General features: G+C 39.0%; 1 protein-coding gene across 2 annotated transcripts; it reads right to left on the bottom strand.

Annotated features, from left to right (window-relative positions):
• Positions 1–810: 810 nt before the first annotated feature.
• Positions 811–21,238, bottom strand: khdrbs1b (KH domain containing, RNA binding, signal transduction associated 1b). 2 transcript variants are annotated; one of them, XR_005993058.1, is made up of 11 exons: positions 20,893–21,238; positions 19,249–19,370; positions 17,991–18,107; positions 17,490–17,636; positions 14,305–14,438; positions 12,814–13,039; positions 12,320–12,387; positions 11,925–11,983; positions 11,426–11,614; positions 9,246–9,315; positions 811–3,197 (listed from the first exon to the last, which is right to left on the bottom strand). XR_005993058.1 is itself a non-coding variant. In XM_041808749.1 (9 exons), the coding sequence occupies exons 1-9, from the start codon at positions 20,984–20,986 to the stop codon at positions 11,508–11,510; spliced, it is 1,074 nt and encodes a 357-aa protein (XP_041664683.1). In that variant the 5' UTR covers positions 20,987–21,238; the 3' UTR covers positions 10,308–11,507. The 2 variants fall into 2 exon arrangements, 1 of the variants encoding a protein (XP_041664683.1); XM_041808749.1 differs by lacking the exons at positions 811–3,197; positions 9,246–9,315 and having other exon boundaries at positions 10,308–11,614.
• Between the last annotated feature and the right edge of the window lie 283 nt (positions 21,239–21,521).

Raw genomic sequence — 21,521 nt, 5'->3', positions numbered from 1 at the left:
AGAAAACATTACTACAAAGAGAAATGCTGATTTTTCAGCTGTGGTTAAAAATACAGTGTAGTATAACCAGTCTTAGCCTGCTGATCTGCATCTTCAATTGTAGTGTGCACTTCATTTTAAAGAAAAAAATAACACTTTTCATAAAGATATACTGATTTTTGATTGAAAATAAATAGTTCAACTAGCATCATGCCTTGATGATAATCTTGTTATAATGAACTCAAAAACATTTAAACCCTCCGTTTGATCTCATTTTGCACATTACATTCATTTATAATCATACTTTGTGGACCGAGGAGTGTGCTGACTGCTTATTATAGTAGCATTCCCATACATCTTCAGATTCCCCTGCAGCTCCCTTGGGGAATCAAGGACAATTGGGGGTCAGTTCAGCACACTTAAAGCACCCACAGTCACTGAGTTTTGTCTCTGCGGTTGGAGCAGCAGCTGATGTGTATCTGGGGGAGGCTGATTGTCACAGTCTTCACAGGCGACAGCATGTGATGTTCCTTGGATGGTGTGAATCCTCCACAACTAAAAGATGCAATCCAGCTGTCCACCATCTCTGCACACAGCATCCTCACCTCTAACACACGCAGTATTTTCACACATCCTCCTCCACACTCTGTACCCCCCACCCTCACCCTAGTTGGCCCGCTGTCTCTCACCTTTTTCCATCTATTCTCCCACGTATGTGAATGCACCAGGCCACATACAGGGGAATAGATAGAAACAGCAGACTGTTAGTTACAGCTAAGAAGAAGCATCACAGAGGACTGATACATGGCTTGCTTAAATTCAAGTCTACTTTTATTGATCATACCACAGTAACATTAACTTTCTTTTCCATGCTTACACTCTTGACAGTTCATCGATTAAAGCAGAGGAGATGGCTTTCACACCATCACTTATCTTTCATTAGATTACAGGAGACACAAAAATCATTATTTTAGACATAATAGCTCATAAAGACTGAAGAATGATCTGTTTTGGATACGGCCTTTTGACATTTCACATCAAATGAAGGTTTCTGTCCTAACATCTAATGTTCTATCATCTAAGCCGCTAGCTTTTTCAATAAACTAAATGGAGTCTCTGACTTGGGTGATGCAGCATCTGACCACCCGACTGGAAAAGAGAAATGTGCTTTTAATACAGGAAAGTATAGTTTTGACCTCTAAATGTAACTCGGCACCAAAGGCAGCTGTAATATCACCAGCGGTAATGGTAGAAAATGGCATAAAGGGGAATCAAATCAACAGAGGCATGATGGATGATGGGGGAAGTAGTAATGTCTGTCTTCACCCTCAGTCCCCCTTTCACATGCAGCTTTCCTCCTGGGCCCATCTCGCTGAATTATCATACTTGGATGCTGAACAGCAGCGAGCAGGCCAGTGTTGCTTATGAAAGTGTTGCACATTTGTGGAGAGGGTACATGTGAGTACATGCAAATAGGCCACTGAATTAGCATTTGATATCCTCAGGCTACACTAGCCATGCAATGCCAAGATGTGGCAGAGTGTATGTGTGTTATGTGTGAGCTTGCGGTGAACTCGTCCACAACAAGATAGTGATCCTCACTTTTCTGGCATCTTTAACTCTTAAGCACTGAATCTGATTTCATGCAGCATGGATACTGCACAACATGCAGGAAGAATGAGGAGAATTGACCAGGGAGGTCAAATAATGTTTTAAAGGGGAGGTAGATAGCATTGTTAAGGCTAAAGGCTCATGTATACTTTTAAGTCAGACAGAACCTTCTGTCCATACTTTAGTTCGTTTTGCCAATATTTCTGCACATTTTCTGGAAGGCTATGGATAGTGATGTTCTAGGCATATAATTTTCCACGTGATTAAACTCAAAATGTAATTGCATTTACTCAGTGTGCAAAACCACTGCAAAGGTAAAACCATGTCACACTGTAAAAATGCAACACTGGTTTGTTGAATGTGCTGAACGTTAGCAATGCTAATGCGGCCCGCTTTTCATCCTTTTTGCAGTTTAATATTCCTGTTCCTGTGCCTCAGTGATATGTGAGCATAACCTGACACAGCCTCTGAACAACTCTATCCCCACTTTCTACATCAAAGTAGTGAATGGGTGCCAGGAAAAGAAAATGTGGCAATAACTCTTTAAAAGTGTGTGGACATGCAGTACATCCATACAAGTTTTTCAAGTGATAACAAGTACATTTAGGTATTTTCTCAAGGTTTCAACTGATTTATATTCTTAACCCCCCATAATAAAATTGGTTTCCCTGAGATAATAAAGAAATTCCTTGAGAAATTACCAAATTTCTTTGCTGTCTGAGGAAAATTGAGTAAAATAAAATGTATGCATGCATGTCCTTCTATGATGATGCACATTTCAAACATGTTTGTTTTGCCCTTTCTCTTTGTTCATTCATGTTTTCTTCCATTAAGGGTCCATACAGAACCTTTTTTCATCAAAAACACTCGGTAATGACTGAATTTTTAGAAATCTGGATGGCGACTGGTCGACAAGGAGGTGGTGGTGGGTCCTGACTCTAGACCAGTTAAGAACCACTGATTTAGAACATCTACAGTGGCTAGTGGCGGGCAGCTGCATTAAAGTTAAGATGGAGTATTTGACTGAGATTGTGGGCCTGCCTCGTAATTCTGGTACCAATGACAAAGGGACCTGGATTAACTGTTTGGCCAGATATTCCACAGCATCTCCAGTTATTGATTTGGACCAAACATTACCACCACCAGGGTAGCGTTGAGAAGTGTAGCCGACAGTTCAAGACAGACTAGCGAAACACGAAGAACACTTTGGAAAATGTTTGAACTTTCTAGGCAAAAATTGTGCAAGATTGCACAAGCTACAACAAAACAGCTGGGTGGATATGAGGGGAACTAAATGTTTGTTGGTCCTTCTACATCTGCAAAAGTATAAATAATATAAAGATGTTAATCACAACCACAACTTGTTAAGTCTCGAACTCTTCCTGATTCACAACTAGCTTAATATGTCTTCACCGACCAGCTGCATTCTTAATTGTGCTCCAGTGGGAGTCAGAGCCAGCTTCTCTCCCCTCACCAAATCAATAGGCAACTGTGGGTCACTTGGCAGCCAGCCTGAACCCTCCCAGCCAGGAACATAACAGGGCAGCCCCTGGAGAGCTTCCTCTGACCACCTCCTTCATGCTGAGCTGCTCCTGTGTATGGCTTCACTGAATAGGAGACAAAACCAAGAGAGAGATGCTGACATTGGCACACATGAGAACACAGTTCTTTCAAAAATCCTACTCTGCTTCACAGGGATTTATTGAAAGATAAGAGCTACTGTTTTAAAAAAGGAGGATTTTTTTTTCATTTGAACCATAGCAGCCATAATTGAAAGGGTCCTTTTTCTGCCAAGCAACAGTCTGTAAACAGTTAACAGGCTACATCTTGCAAGAGGTTTAACATCAGTGGATAAATACTTCAATCAGCAGCCAATTTGGTCACAGCTTGATTGCTTCAAACACAAGGACCATCTATTTTAATGTTTCCATATAATCTAAAGTTTAAAAATGGATTTACTATCATTAAAGACCCAGATTTTGCTCTGAGGGACATTTGTAAATATCAAAGCATTCAAATAAGCTGTGCTGCATTATCAGCATAAAGAAAACTTTATTTCTAACATGTCTTACAACTGCATGGAGCCATGTTTGACAATCTTTAAACAAACAAGTGACCTTTTGTGAGTGAAAATATCCTTCAATTACATAAAAAAAATGTTGCTAAATGTTTAATTTCCCAGCTCTGCTCAAGTTAAATGTCAACATAGTTAATGCTTCTCAAGTTATACCAATAAACTACTTTTCTATCCTTCATTTTACTTTCCCCTGCCTTCCAGGCATGGAGAGGACATCATGAACAATCCCTCTGACAACTTTCTCCTTTTGCTGGTTCCATTTTGGGAATTGCCACAGTCCTCTCACTCCTGTTTTCCTTCTGTCATGGAGCCTTGAGCTACAGATCCTCATTAGTCACATTCTCCAAGACTACACTGACACCAGCGTGGCATTCTCTCACACTCAGACTCGCTGAAGGCTAGCATGGCCACACACCAATTTACAGGCACTGTCAAAAGCCAGGCGACTTACAGGAGCTGGGCAATCATCAGAATCAGCCAACCTTTGAAATACTGTGAATATCATGAACGTGCTGCAGCTGCATAATTCTACCCCGGCTGAACACCCACAGGCATCAGCAGCAAAGCTGGGGTTTTTTTGCACAATGATCTTTTGAGGAAATTGGAAAATTTCATAGGACCACACCAGAGGTTTTGAATGTTTTAGACCATTGCCTATGAATCATTTTAAAGTAGTTATATTTACATGGGAACAAATAATAGGAATATTAGTCTGACATGTACGCATATCAATTGGAAGATTCAGATCAGGCAAGAAACTTCATCCCAAATAAGAGGGGTGACATATGCAAACAGTTATTCTGACTGATGTCCATGTACAGACCTACTCTGAACATGCCTTCCTCAGGTGTTAAACTATACTTATTGTGCATGTCTGCCTCTATTCAGCCGTGCAAGCCTGAAGGTGTTTCTGCGCAGCTGCGATGTCCCACTGTTCATCAGCTACAGGACAAGTTTATCACAGAGGATTTAATGTAATTTTGAAGAGCCGCAGAAGAAAAGGATAACTTGCGATGCATAACAATGGTTCGTTTAAAAATTAAAAGTTAAAGACATCACAGTCACAGACAGGCAAGGACAATTTTTTTGCACAGTGAGGGGTCAAGTAAAGGAGGAATGCAGCGCCAGCTGTGATTGTCTACAACACAGGCAGTCTGTGACTCCTAGGGTGCTTTCATATGGGGCGCAATTGTTTCATACTATGTCCTGGTGCGATTGCTCCTCCTTCCCTTTACCAAGGAAAAAACAGAAGCAGCAGCATTCATGGCAATTTCTTAGGTCATAGTCTGATCATTGATTGTTTATGTTTTATGTCTTCAAAGCTACCATGGATGCTTTTTTAATCATTTTTAAGATGCCAACAGTGCACCTCTTTATATTTACACCTCTGCTGTGCAGCTCGGAGGATGAAATGGACCTGCACTGCAAAGTTATACTGGTTTTTGAGGAGACGTTTGGAGTTGCCTTTGAAACTCTTCTTACTGACAACAACTTGTGGTTTTCCATAAGTTAAGTCATAACAGACCATTTGGCTGGGTACTGATGATTTCCTCCATGCATCTGGAAAGGTGTAGACAAACTGCCAACCAGTTCAGGAAGTTTGGTTGTTATGATGACATCACAAACCCATGCAACTCTGTGCCCCTTCACTCATGCATCCTGTACCCCAGGCCACCTCTCCAAGAGGACTCTGTGCCTGAGCACAGTACATTTGCATTCACACTAACCAAACTAAACCGGACTTGGGCTCAAGTGTACTTAAATCCGGGCCTCTACTGGGAAAGTACCCTCAGTGTGCTCACAAAAAAATAGAAAATAACATCAGAGGAATAAACAAAAAGCATCAAGTCAGTTTTGATTAGCACCCACCAACAGCAACACAAACTTGACTCTGTTGTACCTATAATAGAGCATATTATTGGCTGCTGCTAATGTCAACTTTGTTCAACATAAGTAAGAGCACATTATTTAGTTTAATAGGAAACAACTTTAAAAGAAACAACTTCTGTTTTTTTTTTTTTTAATTGGATTAGATCAGCGGAAAGCTAAGCGCATCTCACAGTGTTTATTTGAATTAATTGCTTGATGCATGTATAAGCAAGCACATCTTGATCTGATCACTTTATTTAGTTATTTATAATAAGGAATCCCTGATTAGAAAGAATTTAATCAGAAGAAATATTGCACATGCAAACATAGCTAGTAACGGCTAATCCAATATGGCTGCTTCAACGCAAGTAACTGTTGCAAGTACCCACCAAAGGAAAAAACAACAGAACTAAAGGACTAAAATTGTTGCTCATATGACCTTATAGAGGCAATTTTTGCTATTGAATCAATAAATATATGTATGTGTGTGTACATCCTTGTTGTCTGTTTGCTTGCTGAGCTTGAGTAAAGACTCAAACTAGAGGAAGACGGTCAAAATGTAGGGGAATCAGGGATGTGATTAGCAACGGACCAATCTCAATCTACAAAATGACAGCCAATATATGCCTCCAATTTCATCAGTTTCATCATTAAAAATGAAACTGATTTTCTTGTGATTTACTCTGAGTAAAAAGCAACTAATTTTGAGAAAAAACATGAGAAAATCCTCTAGAGGAGAAGAGAACACCTTTAAAAAAATTTTTTGATGGTTGATGGTTGGTATATTTCAGTTAGCAAAGGAATCTACATGCTGATTGGCCCTCAAACAGATTTGTGGCTCAGGATGAAATGTTTGATTGACTGTAAGCTACACTTTTATGCACATTTCTTTTACAGAGACAAATAAATTGTTGTCATAACGCTGTTAATGAGATGGTAAGTCTTTAGCGTGGTTAATGTTTTATGCAGTCCACAGAGACTCCTATTTACACCAAAGCCAGCTGATATGAAATTGGTCGACACATCTTGGATTGCAAATGGGAAGCAGATCTCCCCCATGCTGAAAATCCAGCATGGGAATTTTTTTTTTACATTTTTAAATATAATCTTTAAATAGAAATAAGTGAAGGAAAAAAGCACGACAAATCCCCCCCCCACCCTCCCACAGAATTTTACACAAATACATTTTTTTTAGCACCAAACATCTCTTTTCCCACATTCACTAATTTGTGCTTCTCCCTGCCTAAAAATTGTGTTCAAGCACTCTTTTATTCAAGAATTAAAAATAATGCCAGTGTTCAATAAATGCATTGATTTCAGTTCTTTTAAACAGGCAGACTAAACAGTCATTGCGTGTCTTCAATGTTTTATCCCTGCAGATTAAATTTAGCTGTATCTAAAACAATCAGCCTACATTACATTCATGTTTTGTTTATTATGGTAATATTTACTTAAATTATATTGGAATAATTTTAATTTTTCTTTTCTTATAGATTGGCAAAAACATGCAAGTTTAAACAGAATGTGACTAATTTTTGAGGAATGGAATAAATTACCTTATTCAGGTTTACTGGCACCTCAGTTTTTTTCAATAAGAGGGTTGAGGACAAAGTTTTAATGACATAATGAATCCCTGTAACCAAAGTTACTCACACCTGACTGAATGCAAACCGAAGAAGAAGGGAGAGAGAGACCTGCCAACTTAGATCACTTCAAACAGTATACATGGAAATAAATGATACCACGCTTATTAAACTGTTATTTAACATATTTATTAATCAAACAAGGTGTAGACCACGCTGATTCTCTGTCAAATGAGACAGAAAAAGAGAGAAAGAATCTTGCAGCTGTATGTTTAATAAATTAATCCGAAAAATACCAATTTGGATTTTGTAGAAGAGTGTGTTATAAAATCAGGTTAGTCTGTGGTGAGAAGCCTGTTCTTAAACGTAGAAAACTGTTCAGAGTAGAATTTGGCAGCAACCAGCTTCACAACACAATCAATACAAGAGCATTAGAAGCTTTAAATATAATATGAAACATCAAACCACAACGGCTGCAATTAAAGACGAACTTCAGAGAAAGGTCTCTCTCTCTCTGATGGGCTGTGGAGCGTATATCAGAAATGCTACTCACAACAGAGGCACGAGTGCCTGTTTTTTTACAGAAGAGTCTAGCTTTCCCCCGGTTCTATTCTTCATGCCATGCTAACCGACTTTGTAAAGTGATACCAACACTTCAGAACTACTGGAAAGAAGGCACGTGAGCCTGTTTTTAAAATAATAAAGTCCTCCTTGTTAGGGCTGCTGACTGGAACAACTCTTGGATATCCATTTCTCTGTAACAGTGGAAATTAACAGCCCACTGTGTGAACAGTGATAATAAATGTTTGACCAAAAATAACAACAGAAGCAGCAGCATTCATGGCAATTTCTTAGGTCATAGTCTGATCATTGATTGTTTATGTTTTATGTCTTCAAAGCTACCATGGATGCTTTTTTAATCATTTTTAAGATGCCAACAGTGCACCTCTTTATATTTACACCTCTGCTGTGCAGCTCGGAGGATGAAATGGACCTGCACTGCAAAGTTATACTGGTTTTTGAGGAGACGTTTGGAGTTGCCTTTGAAACTCTTCTTACTGACAACAACTTGTGGTTTTCCATAAGTTAAGTCATAACAGACCATTTGGCTGGGTACTGATGATTTCCTCCATGCATCTGGAAAGGTGTAGACAAACTGCCAACCAGTTCAGGAAGTTTTGTTGTTATGATGACATCACAAACCCATGCAACTCTGTGCCCCTTCACTCATGCATCCTGTACCCCAGGCCACCTCTCCAAGAGGACTCTGTGCCTGAGCACAGTACATTTGCATTCACACTAACCAAACTAAACCGGACTTGGGCTCAAGTGTACTTAAATCCGGGCCTCTACTGGGAAAGTACCCTCAGTGTGCTCACAAAAAAATAGAAAATAACATCAGAGGAATAAACAAAAAGCATCAAGTCAGTTTTGATTAGCACCCACCAACAGCAACACAAACTTGACTCTGTTGTACCTATAATAGAGCATATTATTGGCTGCTGCTAATGTCAACTTTGTTCAACATAAGTAAGAGCACATTATTTAGTTTAATAGGAACCAGCTCTCTCTCTCTGATGGGCTGTGGAGCGTATATCAGAAATGCTACTCACAACAGAGGCACGAGTGCCTGTTTTTTTACAGAAGAGTCTAGCTTTCCCCCGGTTCTATTCTTCATGCCATGCTAACCGACTTTGTAAAGTGATACCAACACTTCAGAACTACTGGAAAGAAGGCACGTGAGCCTGTTTTTAAAATAATAAAGTCCTCCTTGTTAGGGCTGCTGACTGGAACAACTCTTGGATATCCATTTCTCTGTAACAGTGGAAATTAACAGCCCACTGTGTGAACAGTGATAATAAATGTTTGACCAAAAATAAATGCAAGGATAAAAAAAGCTGTTGATGCAGTTTTAGAGTCGACACAGATTGCTACTAATATTGAACAAACATCAACAGACACTAATGACTGCCTGGAAGCAAGAGAAATCAATATTTAAGTCTTCCTGGATAAAGGGCAGTGCATGAAAAATAAATGCAGGTTTTAAGTTGATGGCCATGAAGTAAAATAAATAGAAACAGAAGCATGGTTCTTATAAATGGAAACAGGTTCAGCAACAAACCAACCTGAGGTTTCTCATGGGCTCTCTTCAGCAGACTGTCCATCTCCTGGGCACCCAATGACTGATAGCTTTGCCTGAAGGAAGGACAAACACAAAATCAATACCCTGTCTAAAACAACGGTGAGAAACTTAAGACAGTGATCATGCAATGTCTATTGGAGAAGATATGCTCATGCAACTCAAGCTTTGTATTTTGAATAACTTTGTACAGGCAGAACCTTTTAAATTACAGTATGCAACCTTTACACAGCAAACAAAAAAGTAACTGCAGCTCAAATGTAGCAGATATTGACAGATTTTGCTTTGCTTATTTTAGCAAGAGTTGCATTAACACTACACTAAAATATTTTGTTAGTATACAGAACAGTTATTTTGGTATATAAAATCAACTAAAGTATGATATTGGAAATTACATTTTTCTTACTTTTGAGTTGATTCTTTTTGTTGCCATGACTACAATAATATTTTAAGAAACTGTACGCATTTACCAGTAAGTTTATGTCAATGGATAAACACACTACGAAATTAAACATTTAGGGTTAGGTTACCTTTACAGTGGCGTTCTCTAGGTTATAACCATCCTCTCCATTGCACTGCCATTACTCTGTACTAAAGTAGCCAGCGCGCCAGGGTCATTCATGTCAATGAAGCCTAGACCTGAATGGTGGTTTGAATTCAGTTAATTTTCAGATGCTATAAAAGCAATTCTCATTAACGGTTACGACCACAGGTAAGAGGATTGAAAAAGTCTTATACATACCCAGGCAATCAATGCTTTAGAACTCTATACACATTAGGGAAGCTATCCAGGTTATTTTAGAGGTCTTACCTCTGGGTCCTTTTTAAAAAGTATAGAAAGAGAGAGAAAGAATAAGTTGTGCTCTTTTGATAATCAATCAAGACATCATTTAGTAGGGTTAGAGGCTTCAGACGTCAATACATTCATTTAGATTTAAAATACGGTTTTGAATAAGAAACAAAAACATCTAACTGCTGAATGTTGTTTTAAAAAAGCCATTTCAGAATTTTACTAGAACAGGAAACAAATAAAGCAAGTTAAATTTCATAAAAACAAACTAAGCTTTATTGACAAACTGCTGCAAAACATCTTTTGGACAGATTTAGTAACCTATTTAGGCAAGCTTACACATGTAGCATAATGCATTTTATGGAGAGGGTACAGATACTAGTGGCAGAATAAGAACAGTTAGGATGTTTAAAAATATATACAAGACTCAGATTGAGCTGCAGGATCCCTTCTCTTTAGAAAAAGAGAAGACCCATGTGGAGATTTTTGTCCCAATCCTTCTTTGTGAACTTTTTGTGCATGCAGTTTATAGAGATTCCGATAACAAAATGAAGACCTGAACTTGTTTTAAAACAGGAGGCCGTATCTCAGCCATGTTCTCATTAAACATTTTGTCTTCAGAGTTCTAATATTAATTTTAAACAAGTATAAAGAATTGAGGATATGAGGACAGTCCATCTCAACAGTGTCTATTAGGGCTATATTTCAAAACTCTAAATCCAAAGACAAATATTGCTTCCTAAGTCTAAATGGACAACGTTTTAGAACTATTTAAAACAAACCATCATGAAGAATGAATTGCACTGATTCCATTAACATTGATTCTTAACCTTTACTTAAGTTAAGATAGGGTTTTTTGTATCTATATTACATAATTGAAAGTTTAAGAAGGTATTTTATTTGACTATATTAACAGAATTTTGAAATGTAGCCTAAATGGGAATCTGCAACTGACCCTCAACAGATTCTTTTATTTGAAAACATTTATCATGAAGTCCTTAAACAAGTGGATAATAAGCCCCTAACTTTGTTAGAATGACTACTCCCAAACATTGAAAAAATGAAGATAAACAATGCAAAAAAGCCAGAGGGGGTTATAAAAGGGTAAGAGGAAAATACAGCGAAATAATCAAAACTCAAATAAAAATGAACAAAGAAAGGACGCCGACTCCTCTCTAACCCATGTAAAAGCCGCTTTGGTTGAAAGAATGGTGGCTGGTTGGATAAGTGGTTGGTTGGGATGACAGAGTAGGGTTGGGGAGGGGGGGTTTGTGCTCAAATCTCAAAAAACAGTTCGGATTTTCTGTTCCCAATTTGCTCTTTCATATAAAGTCCAGTGTAGGAAAGACCAAACCAAAGACAAAACGGACAATTACTTTAGTCGGGCTGCTTAAAGCGAGAGCTGCCGTGGTACACAGGCGGTAGTCAGGGCGACACATTTAGGGTGGTGAGTCCACTTCAGTACTGTCTGTATGGGTGCTCCCGATAAGGAGTCTTGGCACCTCTGGAGGGGGGAGGGGCCTTCCCTGGTGCTGCTCGCTGGGTCCCGTTCCAGTCATCTTGGCCTTAGGAGAATGGACACAAAGGGGAAAACATTAACAACTCAATATCCAAACTACCACTGGACATTACAGAAAACTCACTCTATTTGTGTATTGTTTAATAAATGCATTGTGTTTGTGTTGTCAAATTTAAAAGCGTGTAGGAATGACATAAAATTGCAAACAGAATTTTGTATTACAGAACTTGATACTAGCAAAACAACAGGGATTCGCTGCATTTAAGAAATGGCTTATGGTAGTTTTAGCGAAGGTTATTTTCCATTCAGTATAGATTAGGTCACATTTGTTGACAATTAATCAAATTTTTTCTTACCATAGGACTCGTACGACTCTGATGCATCTCCATGTCCATAGTCGTAATATTCAGCCTCTCTGATGGTCCAAAAAAAGGGAGAGGGAGGAAGAAAAATAACTTTTAATCTTTGAAAACATCAAGAAGCTGCTGACAGTAATGTCTAGGGGGAAGATAATTGGCTTTCATGAATAAGATCAAAGCTAACTCTCTAGAATGGAACATCTTAGTCCCGGCTGGTTCTCCTTAATAACATCGCCATCCAAGCCATGAGACATGCAGAACCATAACGCTGAATTTTTGCAGTGTTGAAAATTTATTTCTGATTCTCTCAAATCATTTTCCTCACAGCTAGGCAATGTGCTTGCACTCTATGAGAAGCAGGTGAAAACCAAAGAGACGTCTGATTCACTCACGCCTGCGGCTGACTGTAATAGCTGTCGTATGACTCGTAGGCCGTGTCTGTGTAGCTCTCATCGTAGCCCTGAAGAGGAAAGGAAACAGAGAAAGAGAGTGAGATTTAAGCACAGGCTTGTTCATAAATCATGAATGTCAAGGTGTCCCCAGAGTACTACATTTGTTCTAAAGCAGACACGCTCCCATCATGTCATGCCCAGACGTGCAATTTAATGCTGAGGGCAAACAGACAGTCTATAATAATGTAATTTGAGACAACAGTTGAAAGGTTTAAAGAGGCTATATCATACCTGACAGTGTTTATTCTCGACGGTAAAAATCCTCATTCATTTGAAGTACTTAGTCCTTAATAGATCTTATCATTTCTTTTATCTACTGCATGGAAACCATTTTCAAGGTGTTTCCCTTGTTTGTGTAATAAAACCAATCTTTATCTTACATTATTGATGTTCCCTACAGTTAAACTGTGAACTAAAATAAATTAAAAACTTACATATTCGTCATAGTTCTCTGCAGCCCCAGCAGGTGCGTGCTGGTGGGGGGGTAGAGGTGCCATTCTCTGGGGGGGTCCTCCAGTAGAAAGCCTAGCACGGGCCGCCACTGCTCCCCTGGCAGGTACTGCAGGAAGTCCTCCTCGGCCTGCTGGAGCGCCCCTCAGTGCCCCGCCTCTGCCAGGGCCACCTCGAGTGACACCTCCACGTGGAGGCATTCCCCTTCCCCTGGAAAAAGGTACAGTATTACCCCTTTGTTCATCTGACAAAGAAAAAGTAATATATATCAGAAAGTTTGACTCTGTTAAGAGCTAAATGAATAGATTGATACCATTTTCATACAGCTCTGCTACATCTTAAAAAAACATAGGACAGCCAGATAGTTTTGCGTATTGTTCCAGTTTAATTAGTGTACATTAAAGATACTGGTATATGGATTTCGTCACATTTTGAGTCAGATAAGGTCATTGCCCCATTTCAGTCTTCACCTTGATACCTTAAGGCACTACATACATTATTCATTGTACTGACATGAAAGGTGAGATTGATCTTCTCATATAATGGGAAAAAAGGAAGTGTGTTAGCAACATTGCCAAGCTTTTCCTTGAAAAAGAAAACATTTTAATTGCAAATTTAGGTTGTAGCATTAACATCAAAAAGCTCACTCCTTGTGAAGACTGCAGACGTATCTGACACATCTTTTAGTCTCACAGGCCATGCAGCAGATCCGTCTCATTACTTTCATCCACATTATCATTATCCACACTGCTTTAACTTCTATAACTTAAAGCTGGTGACATTAGGGATGCATAAAGATGATCAGTATTGATAAATTATTGGTTGATATTGCAAAAATTTTACATAATTCTATTATTCCAATAATAAAATACTAACCAATAAAATGCACCAATAATAAAGCATTGGTTTACTTCCTCCAGAGACAACACATTCTGTAACAGCAGTGGGTGACCCACAAGAAGAAGAGGAGAGAAGTAGAAGCTGTGCAGCTACCACATCACAGACTAAACATGGCATTATTAGTGTAGCTGTTTTTCAGTGTTTTGGGGAGAACAGCATGAATATGTTGATCAAATATGCTCCGGAAAGATCCTGCAGAGGGGCAAGAAGTCCTTCAGTTTCAACACAACAGCTCTTATGAGTCACATAAGAGTCATCATCCTAATGACGGATTATTAACACAATACGAGGCTTAAAATGCAAACTTCTGCCAAAATCAAGAATATGATTAGATTTTTAGTGCTGCTGTTAATAGGATTCTATGGTAATGTTATGAAGATTAATACAGAAAAATAACCTTTGCTGGCCGGTTTGAGTACTATAATTAAAGACCTAGGAGTCAGTGATGTCCATTAGAAACCTCTTACACATATGAAATCAAATGCAAATCATTAGGTCCTCCTTTGCTTCTTATATCTTAGTAGTCAGTCAGTGACCAAACAGCTGTGTGTATGTGTGTGTGTTCATTTTAAAACCTGTGTGATCCAGAAGGGGGGACTCCGCGGCCCCTGACTGGCATCCCCCCTCGGCCTCGAGCTCCATGCTCCTGGCCTCCATTCAGGTAGCTCATTTCCATGAACTGCTCTTGGCAGATATCATCCATCATATCCTACACACAAACACACACACAAATGGGGAAAAAAAAAGAAAGAGGAGAGAGATTGTGAGCAATAAGAGTGCATGGCAGGGACTATGACAAGTGAAGGGGCCCCAAAAGAAGGGGAAAAAGAGGAGGTAGAAGGGGGAAGAAAAGGAGACAGTTCAAAAGAACGAGTAATGAATAAAAGAGTGAAAAACAATAACGGAGCCGCTCACAATACAGCACCCTACTATTGGCTAACAGAGCAAGAGGAAGAAAAAAGTCTCAGTGCCAGTGACTCAGAGTGTTAAAGAGAAGGGGGGCGGGGGGTCGTGAATGTGGGAGGTTGGAAAGCATCCATCCACACTCCCTGCTTTCCTGTGTCTCCATCATGAGCAAAATGTAAATCACTTCTCTCCACACTTCTTATCAAGTCTGGTGTGACTGCATTATCTGTTACCTTATTCTATCCACATAAACAATACATTGGGAGGGATTAGTGACACTGCTTGTCTGAGCACACAAATCCTGCAACCCAACCTGGTGCCTGCCTTCAGGGAGCAATAGCAAGGGCTGCACTGTGACCCAATCGATTCTTTTTTATAGATCACAACTGAAATGTTGAGATCTAATAATGGTAAGAATAAGAAGGAAAGAATAATGACAAAATGCAGCTCTGGCAGCAGATTCCAATTTATCTGCAGGTGAACAAGCAAGCACATGTCACTTAACTTATCAAGGATCATCTTAAGAGAGACAGTGTCAATTAGGGCTGCATCATAATATCTGCATAGCATTGCCATTCCCTGAAATTGTAGTTCTGAACAACAGAGAGTTTAACTTTTTTCGCATTTCAGAAGAAAATCATTGTGTCATTTCAAGCACTTTCTCAGTACTGTCTAAGGGAGAAACTCTGCAAAACTGTTGTTTAAATGAGAGATTTAATTTTAATGTGAAAAAGTGAACATCTTAGAAATGGGTCAGATTTTTATTTTGTGCTCTACAGAGCTCACTGCCTGTCAAGAGGTTGTTACAGTGCTGTTTGTAGTTCTCACTGCCTGTTTTTAATCTCATTCAATTCAGTGAACATTTTGATGTTTTTGTTTTTCTTTACTGAATGCCTATATTTCAAAAAAAGACCACATTTATTATTAAAGAAAAATCGTCTGGCTTGTTAAAATTCTGTTTCAAAAACAAATGAATTCAGATCAGATAATTGCCTTAAGGATAACAGGTCAATTCTAGTGCAGATAAGGCTTTTTGTCCTTTAAAATAAAAGTGTGTGATTTTATTGTTATTGGCTAAAATGTTTGCGAAAAATCAGCATATTGGATATGAGGGGAAAATCCATCATTATGTATCACTATTGCCAATGTATTTGTACTTAATGAGCCAATCAGGTCACACCTTCTTTTCTTCTCCTGCTGCTTGCTTGCTCAAGTTGCCCGCATGAAGACATAAAAAGACATGCAATCATTCCACACAGGAGCAAGGTTTTGCCATCACATTTAGACCAGTAAACATACAGATAGATTGATGTTAAAAGGACAAGGAAGAACAGTTGAGTCAAAGCCTTCTATATTACCCGAGGAGAACAGGTAATGCATAAAACATTCCACCAACAAATCACCTCCATCCATTTTATGTGAAACCTTAGGAATATATTAAAATATGACCCTGTTTGGAATGAAGGCTGTCAAGCCTGACTGATTATGGCTTTAAATTGTGACGACAGGTTCTGCTGGAGACGGCTTTTTGCCTTACACGGCAATACAAGCATTGCAACCGGTCCATCAGTCCCTTAGTCACACCTTTGATCAAAAAGACTCTTCCATTGCCGCATGCACACAAATCACAAAATGTTGGCATCAATCTGGGCCTGTTGCCCTGCTTTGGAACAAGCCATTGTTGGAGCACTATGGGATTTAGTGGGGCCCGAGAGCAGGTCAGCTTGTGCTATGTCAGCAAATAACCAACAAACCAAGCAGAGGCCTTCACAGGATGAGTTCTACCAACATTCTGTCTGGATGATAAAATCCAAGCAAAGAGACAGTGGACATGTATGTAGGCAAGCCAGGTAAATAAGGCTACGTTCACACTGCAGTCAAAAGTGACCTGAATCTGATTTTTTTGCTCAAGTGACTTATATCTGATTTTTTTCTGACAGTGTGAACACTGAATCTGACCGTTTTGAATCAGATTCAGACCACTTCCATATGTGGTTCTAAATCAGATAGGTATCTGATCTTTTGGAAGTTGACTGCAGTGTGAGCAGGCAAACAAAAAAGTCAGATCTGAGAAAAGATCAGAATTGAGCATTAAGGCCTGCGGTGTGAACGTAGCCTTCTCAACCCTCTCCAGAAACAGTAAAAGTAACCTTTCCCCTTCAATTTAATATTATAAGCTACACTACTTAGCACGAGTCACATATCAATCAACTTACCCTGTAGGCCTACAACATAAAAAACTTGAGCAATTAGACATTGCAGATGTGAGAATCTAGGTTTGGAATGGTGTTTTTCCTGGAAATGTTCAGGGTTTGGACTGTAATTATATTTAAATTATGTTCTAAAATAAACAAGTTTTGATTTCTGAGACTGTGGAGTCTCTGGTGTGAATGTATTAAAGGTGTATGAACTGAACTTCAGATCAACTTCATTGTAGCTCCAAAATGTACTGCAGCCATTAAACGCTAAATTATAAACTAATTTTCTATATTTCTTTGAAAATGTACTTTACATGGATTTTTAATCTTTCAAAAACATATATAAAAATATATAATAATATAAAAATACCACATTAAATTTTTTAATGTTCCCAAATTTGTTTTCTTTAAAAGTGTCAGTGTTTTTTCATTCCTTTTGTGATTCTTCTTCCTTTTAGTATAAACAAGCTACTTGCAAGTATTACCTATATGTTTAGAAAATTCTGCCAACCTTTTCCACAATTTGTAATCTTTGACCCTGTTATTTGTATTGAGTGCTTTCATATTTTACAGAATGAGTCATGAACTGAATGAATATTCATGATTTAAAAAGAAAATATTCCAAGTTCACCCAAGTCAATCAACGTCAGACTCACAGGGAACAGGAATTTCTTGACCTCCTCCATGGCATGGGCCATCCTCAGGTAGGCATCCGGCACAGGGGCAAACACCTCAATGAAAACATGCAGCTCCATGGACAAGTGGGCATACTTGGGCTCCCCGCCTTTCCTCAGCCCCTCCTCCTGAAACAAGACAATATCAAGGTGGAGGGAGGTCAGCAAGTAAAAGACAGCTCACATGCAAGAGCTAATTATGTTTTATCAAACTCAGACAGCATCAGGCAGTGGCTTCCCTTGTTTCGATAGCTTTATACTGACATAAAATGGTAGATTAAAGGTTAAGGGGGCTATACTGAAGATGTGTGGTGCGCAGATGCCCTTTGGCTCTCTCTAAATGTTCACGCAAAGCATCCTGCAAGCAGAAACCATCTGGGATCACTGCTTGCCATTACTCTGAAGTGTAGGCCAGATGTGTTATGGCCTCTATGCTTTTCACAGGTGTGTGATGCTGACTGTGTTTGTCTCTGTGTGTATTACCTTGGATTTGTCTCTCATGGATCCTTTGCCAAGCACAGAGATCTTAGCTCCGGTCTCTTCCTGCAGACGTTTGATTGTATTGCCTTGAGGTCCCAAAATCTTCCCCACAAAATTGAACTAATAGCAAAACACAGCAGAACAAAATTAGCCTGACAATCAAAGCAGCAGCGAGCTTATTACCAAGAGATTGAGGGAGCAATCACTGTCAGGGGCTTTGTAGCACATTTCACAGCTTTAAGAAGTAGATGTAGAGAGGGTCGATATGAGGGCCTTGTGGGCTGTTAATACCTTCACTTACTAAATACTATAATCGTGCAAGCATTGAACCTGAACCAAGTGGTAGTCAAATACTCCAACCTTTACCTCACAGATCTTTGAACAGGATAATTACCATTAATACATACATGTAAGACATGTCCTATAATTAGCTGTGATTGCAAAAAACACATTAAGCAGAGTGGTCCCAGAGGATCCAATGTCTCCTTGAGTTTTAAAACTAGTTTCTAAAATCTGAAAGCACTCCTAAGATTTTTTTCATCCCTGACAGAGCTGATGTAGCAAACTAAAATAGGTCTGGCTGGCAGACTGAGACAGCCTCCAAGAGATCAGAAGGCTGTCTTACCCTACAGACCAGACTCCTACATCATATTAAGCTGATGCTTGAGGTGATCTACATAAATTACTCTTTTTGGGGTTAAACATTTTAAGGGGTGTGGTTCTGTCAATGTTTGCAAAGACAAAAAGCAGAGTCCCAAATATTACGCAAAGGGTTTTAGCAGGCTTTATTTTTAACTCCATTAATCTATTAATATATTAAAAAGAAATCAAACTTCATGCATATAAAAACATTATGTAACAAGAAATGTTTTCTTCTAGTTTTGCAGGCCAAATCATACTGTCAAATGACTCAAGCCACCCACCATCCCCAGGACAGACACCAGGACAGACACCTCATAGGTGATCAAATAATGTGACTTCAAATTTAATCATAATGATAAGACTGGGACAGGTGCCCTGGTTGCATTAAGAGACATAATGTAGTGACATATTAATAAAATTTTATTGTAAATATTTAAGAATATGCCAGTATCAGCTTTCAGCTGTAATTATACACTGTAGCTTAAAGATCATAGTTAGAAAGAGTAATTTGAGACTTGTAACTAACTGGGTGGCTTTCTGTAAGTGAGACTCTGCTGCAGGATTAATTAATTCAAGCAGAATGGAGACAACGAAAAAAACAAGGGCAAAGTAAGCTCACCTTTGGGTACTGTTTGACAGGTATGAGCACTCGTTCCTTAAGTTTGATGTTCTTTGTTGTGAAAAGATCCAAGTATGTCTCTGTCTCCTTTTTAGTATCACCTTTCTGAACTTTATCAATTTCTGAAAAAGGGAAACGAGTCATTTTGAGACAAATTGCTCACAAAATCAAACAAGGTTTTGAGATGAAAAATACAAAGTGCAACCACTCATGCATATTTTTAACTAATTTAACTAGACATATGCAGGCCAAGAGCAATGACATATATAGGTCAAGCTTCAATGAAAAGTTTCCAATTTTATAAGATTTAACTTCTTTTATTTATGAAAAACACATTTGACTTTGCAGACCAAAAATGCCTGATTTAAACATAAATATATAATGAATTTAAACAACTACATAATGGACAAATATTGATTTCAGGATGTCCAACATACATGGACTTTCCCGGTAGCTCTTCATGTATGCTGGGCTTCCTGAAGCATCCATTATATATTTCTGTCTAGATCAGGCATTTTAAAAAAAGATATACAAAATTAAGAGTATTCTTGATGAATCTCACAAAACAACCTTAGAGATCCTGTAAGCATGCTGAAAAATTATGACTTTTTAAAAAATAACTAGCCACTATTTTAGGCCATTCAGCCCAGCAAAATATTGAGGTTTAGTTCAAATTGAAATTTTTCTCTTTTTCAAACCAGTGAAATCAGTGTGCCTACGTTTTAGATGACTGATCAAACAAATAAAAGCCTTATGGGAGATACTTTCTTGATAGGAATTTAATCAATATGAAATATTCCCTCAAACCTAGCAAATTAACAAAATAGATACCTGGCTATCAAAGGTCGACATAAACTTTAAGCAATTAGTTGTGCGTCATTCACATGTTTCGATATTATTCTTGTTTTCAATTAAAAACTTCGTGATAAATTAAAAAAAATAACAGAAACGTTTTTCTGAGCTACCTGGTGACCACCATGAAATATCTGCAAAGATCTAAGGTCCTTTGTGTCATTCCCCCTGCACTTCTGTGGGGGATATCAGCTGTGGATTTACCGAAGCTGCAGTCGCTCTTTCAAGGACGCTTCGGCAGCGTCTGACGGGCGGTGAGACTTTAGAGTTTTGTCCCTGCTACTACGCCGCCTCACGGCTTTGAGAAAAGCGAGGTGACCCCTCGGATACTGGCGTAGATTTATGGACTGCTGCGCAACGTGCCTGCAGGATCAACAGGGGGCTCGGTAGGATAAACCAAAGAGCCTATACCTACGCGAGTTTTAAGTTGAACTCGGCACGAGCCGTGACAGCACTTCAATTAAACAATGACACGTCGCAGCTGCGCGAGAGGAAGCGGAAATTATTCTGAATACCAATTGAAAGTATTTCAGTATTTTTAAGAGCAGTGGAGCTTCAAGCTATGAACAGTTCAGAAATAAGTCAGTGGCTATTATCTATGCATCACAGATTCATTAATGTGACGTGACAACACCCGTCGATATTCCGAGACCGTTGGAGAAACAACCTAAGCGTTAAAAATGCTTTTATTGAGAGTTTTGTGGCTTAATTCAAAAAACCTACCCTTTCCTTCTTAAACCCCAAGCACAGAGACATGCGGAGCACTACAAAATAACACCAAAAGTACTTTACCCGTGTTCAAAAGTTTCATGGCATGTGTAAATGACGAATCCAGGCTGTCCCTTTCCGCCAGCAGTTCAGGGAGGTATTTCTCGTCGTTCTCCATTTTGAGTTTATAGCAGGGAACAGCTCGCTTCAGCAAAAACGCGTGAAAAAATAATCAACAATTAATTTTGAAGTAGTCCAGTTATGTAACTACGGAGTGCCGTGCGTCCTCTGTGCAGACTGTGCTTTGCATGTGGCTACCGGGCGTTCCTGTGACGAAGGGGTCTGCGCTCAGCGTCCTCCGTTTGGTTTTCCCCAACTATTTGGTGTGTCTCTCTCCGACAGCTGCGGCTGGCTGGAAATGGGAGAACAAAAGCGGTGCAAAGAATAGTGATCTGATTCAAGCCGGCGGAAGTGAGCTCAGAAGGACGTAGTTCTTCAGACTGACACCGCCTACTGTGTGATAACGCGCAGCCTCCGGTGATAATCCCACTATCAGATTTTCAGTGGTGGTATGGGTGTGACCACTGTAAAGCTTAGTGCTTGCTATCAGAATGCCTCTACTAATACATACTGTTAATGAACTTTTGCTTCTGATCCCCTGAAAAGTAGTGTAGATTAATTTTCTCAGTTTTTGTTTCACTTTTTAATAGTGC

The sequence above is a fragment of the Cheilinus undulatus genome, linkage group 16 (genome assembly GCF_018320785.1).
Source record: "Cheilinus undulatus linkage group 16, ASM1832078v1, whole genome shotgun sequence".
Taxonomy (NCBI): domain Eukaryota; kingdom Metazoa; phylum Chordata; class Actinopteri; order Labriformes; family Labridae; genus Cheilinus; species Cheilinus undulatus.
Note: the sequence above shows the minus strand (reverse complement) of the source record. Positions and strands in the feature narration are given on the sequence as shown.

Excerpts from the sequence above, each read along its gene's own strand:
- khdrbs1b (XM_041808749.1), bottom strand. The coding sequence starts at position 20,986 with ATGGAGAACGACGAGAAATACCTCCCTGAACTGCTGGCGGAAAGGGAC. Across the intron at positions 19,371-20,892 it reads CATGAAACTTTTGAACACGG|AAATTGATAAAGTTCAGAAA; the intron begins GTAAAGTACTTT and ends TCCCTTTTTCAG. Across the intron at positions 14,439-17,489 it reads TCAAGAAATTCCTGTTCCCT|GATATGATGGATGATATCTG; the intron begins GTGAGTCTGACG and ends GTTTGTGTGTAG.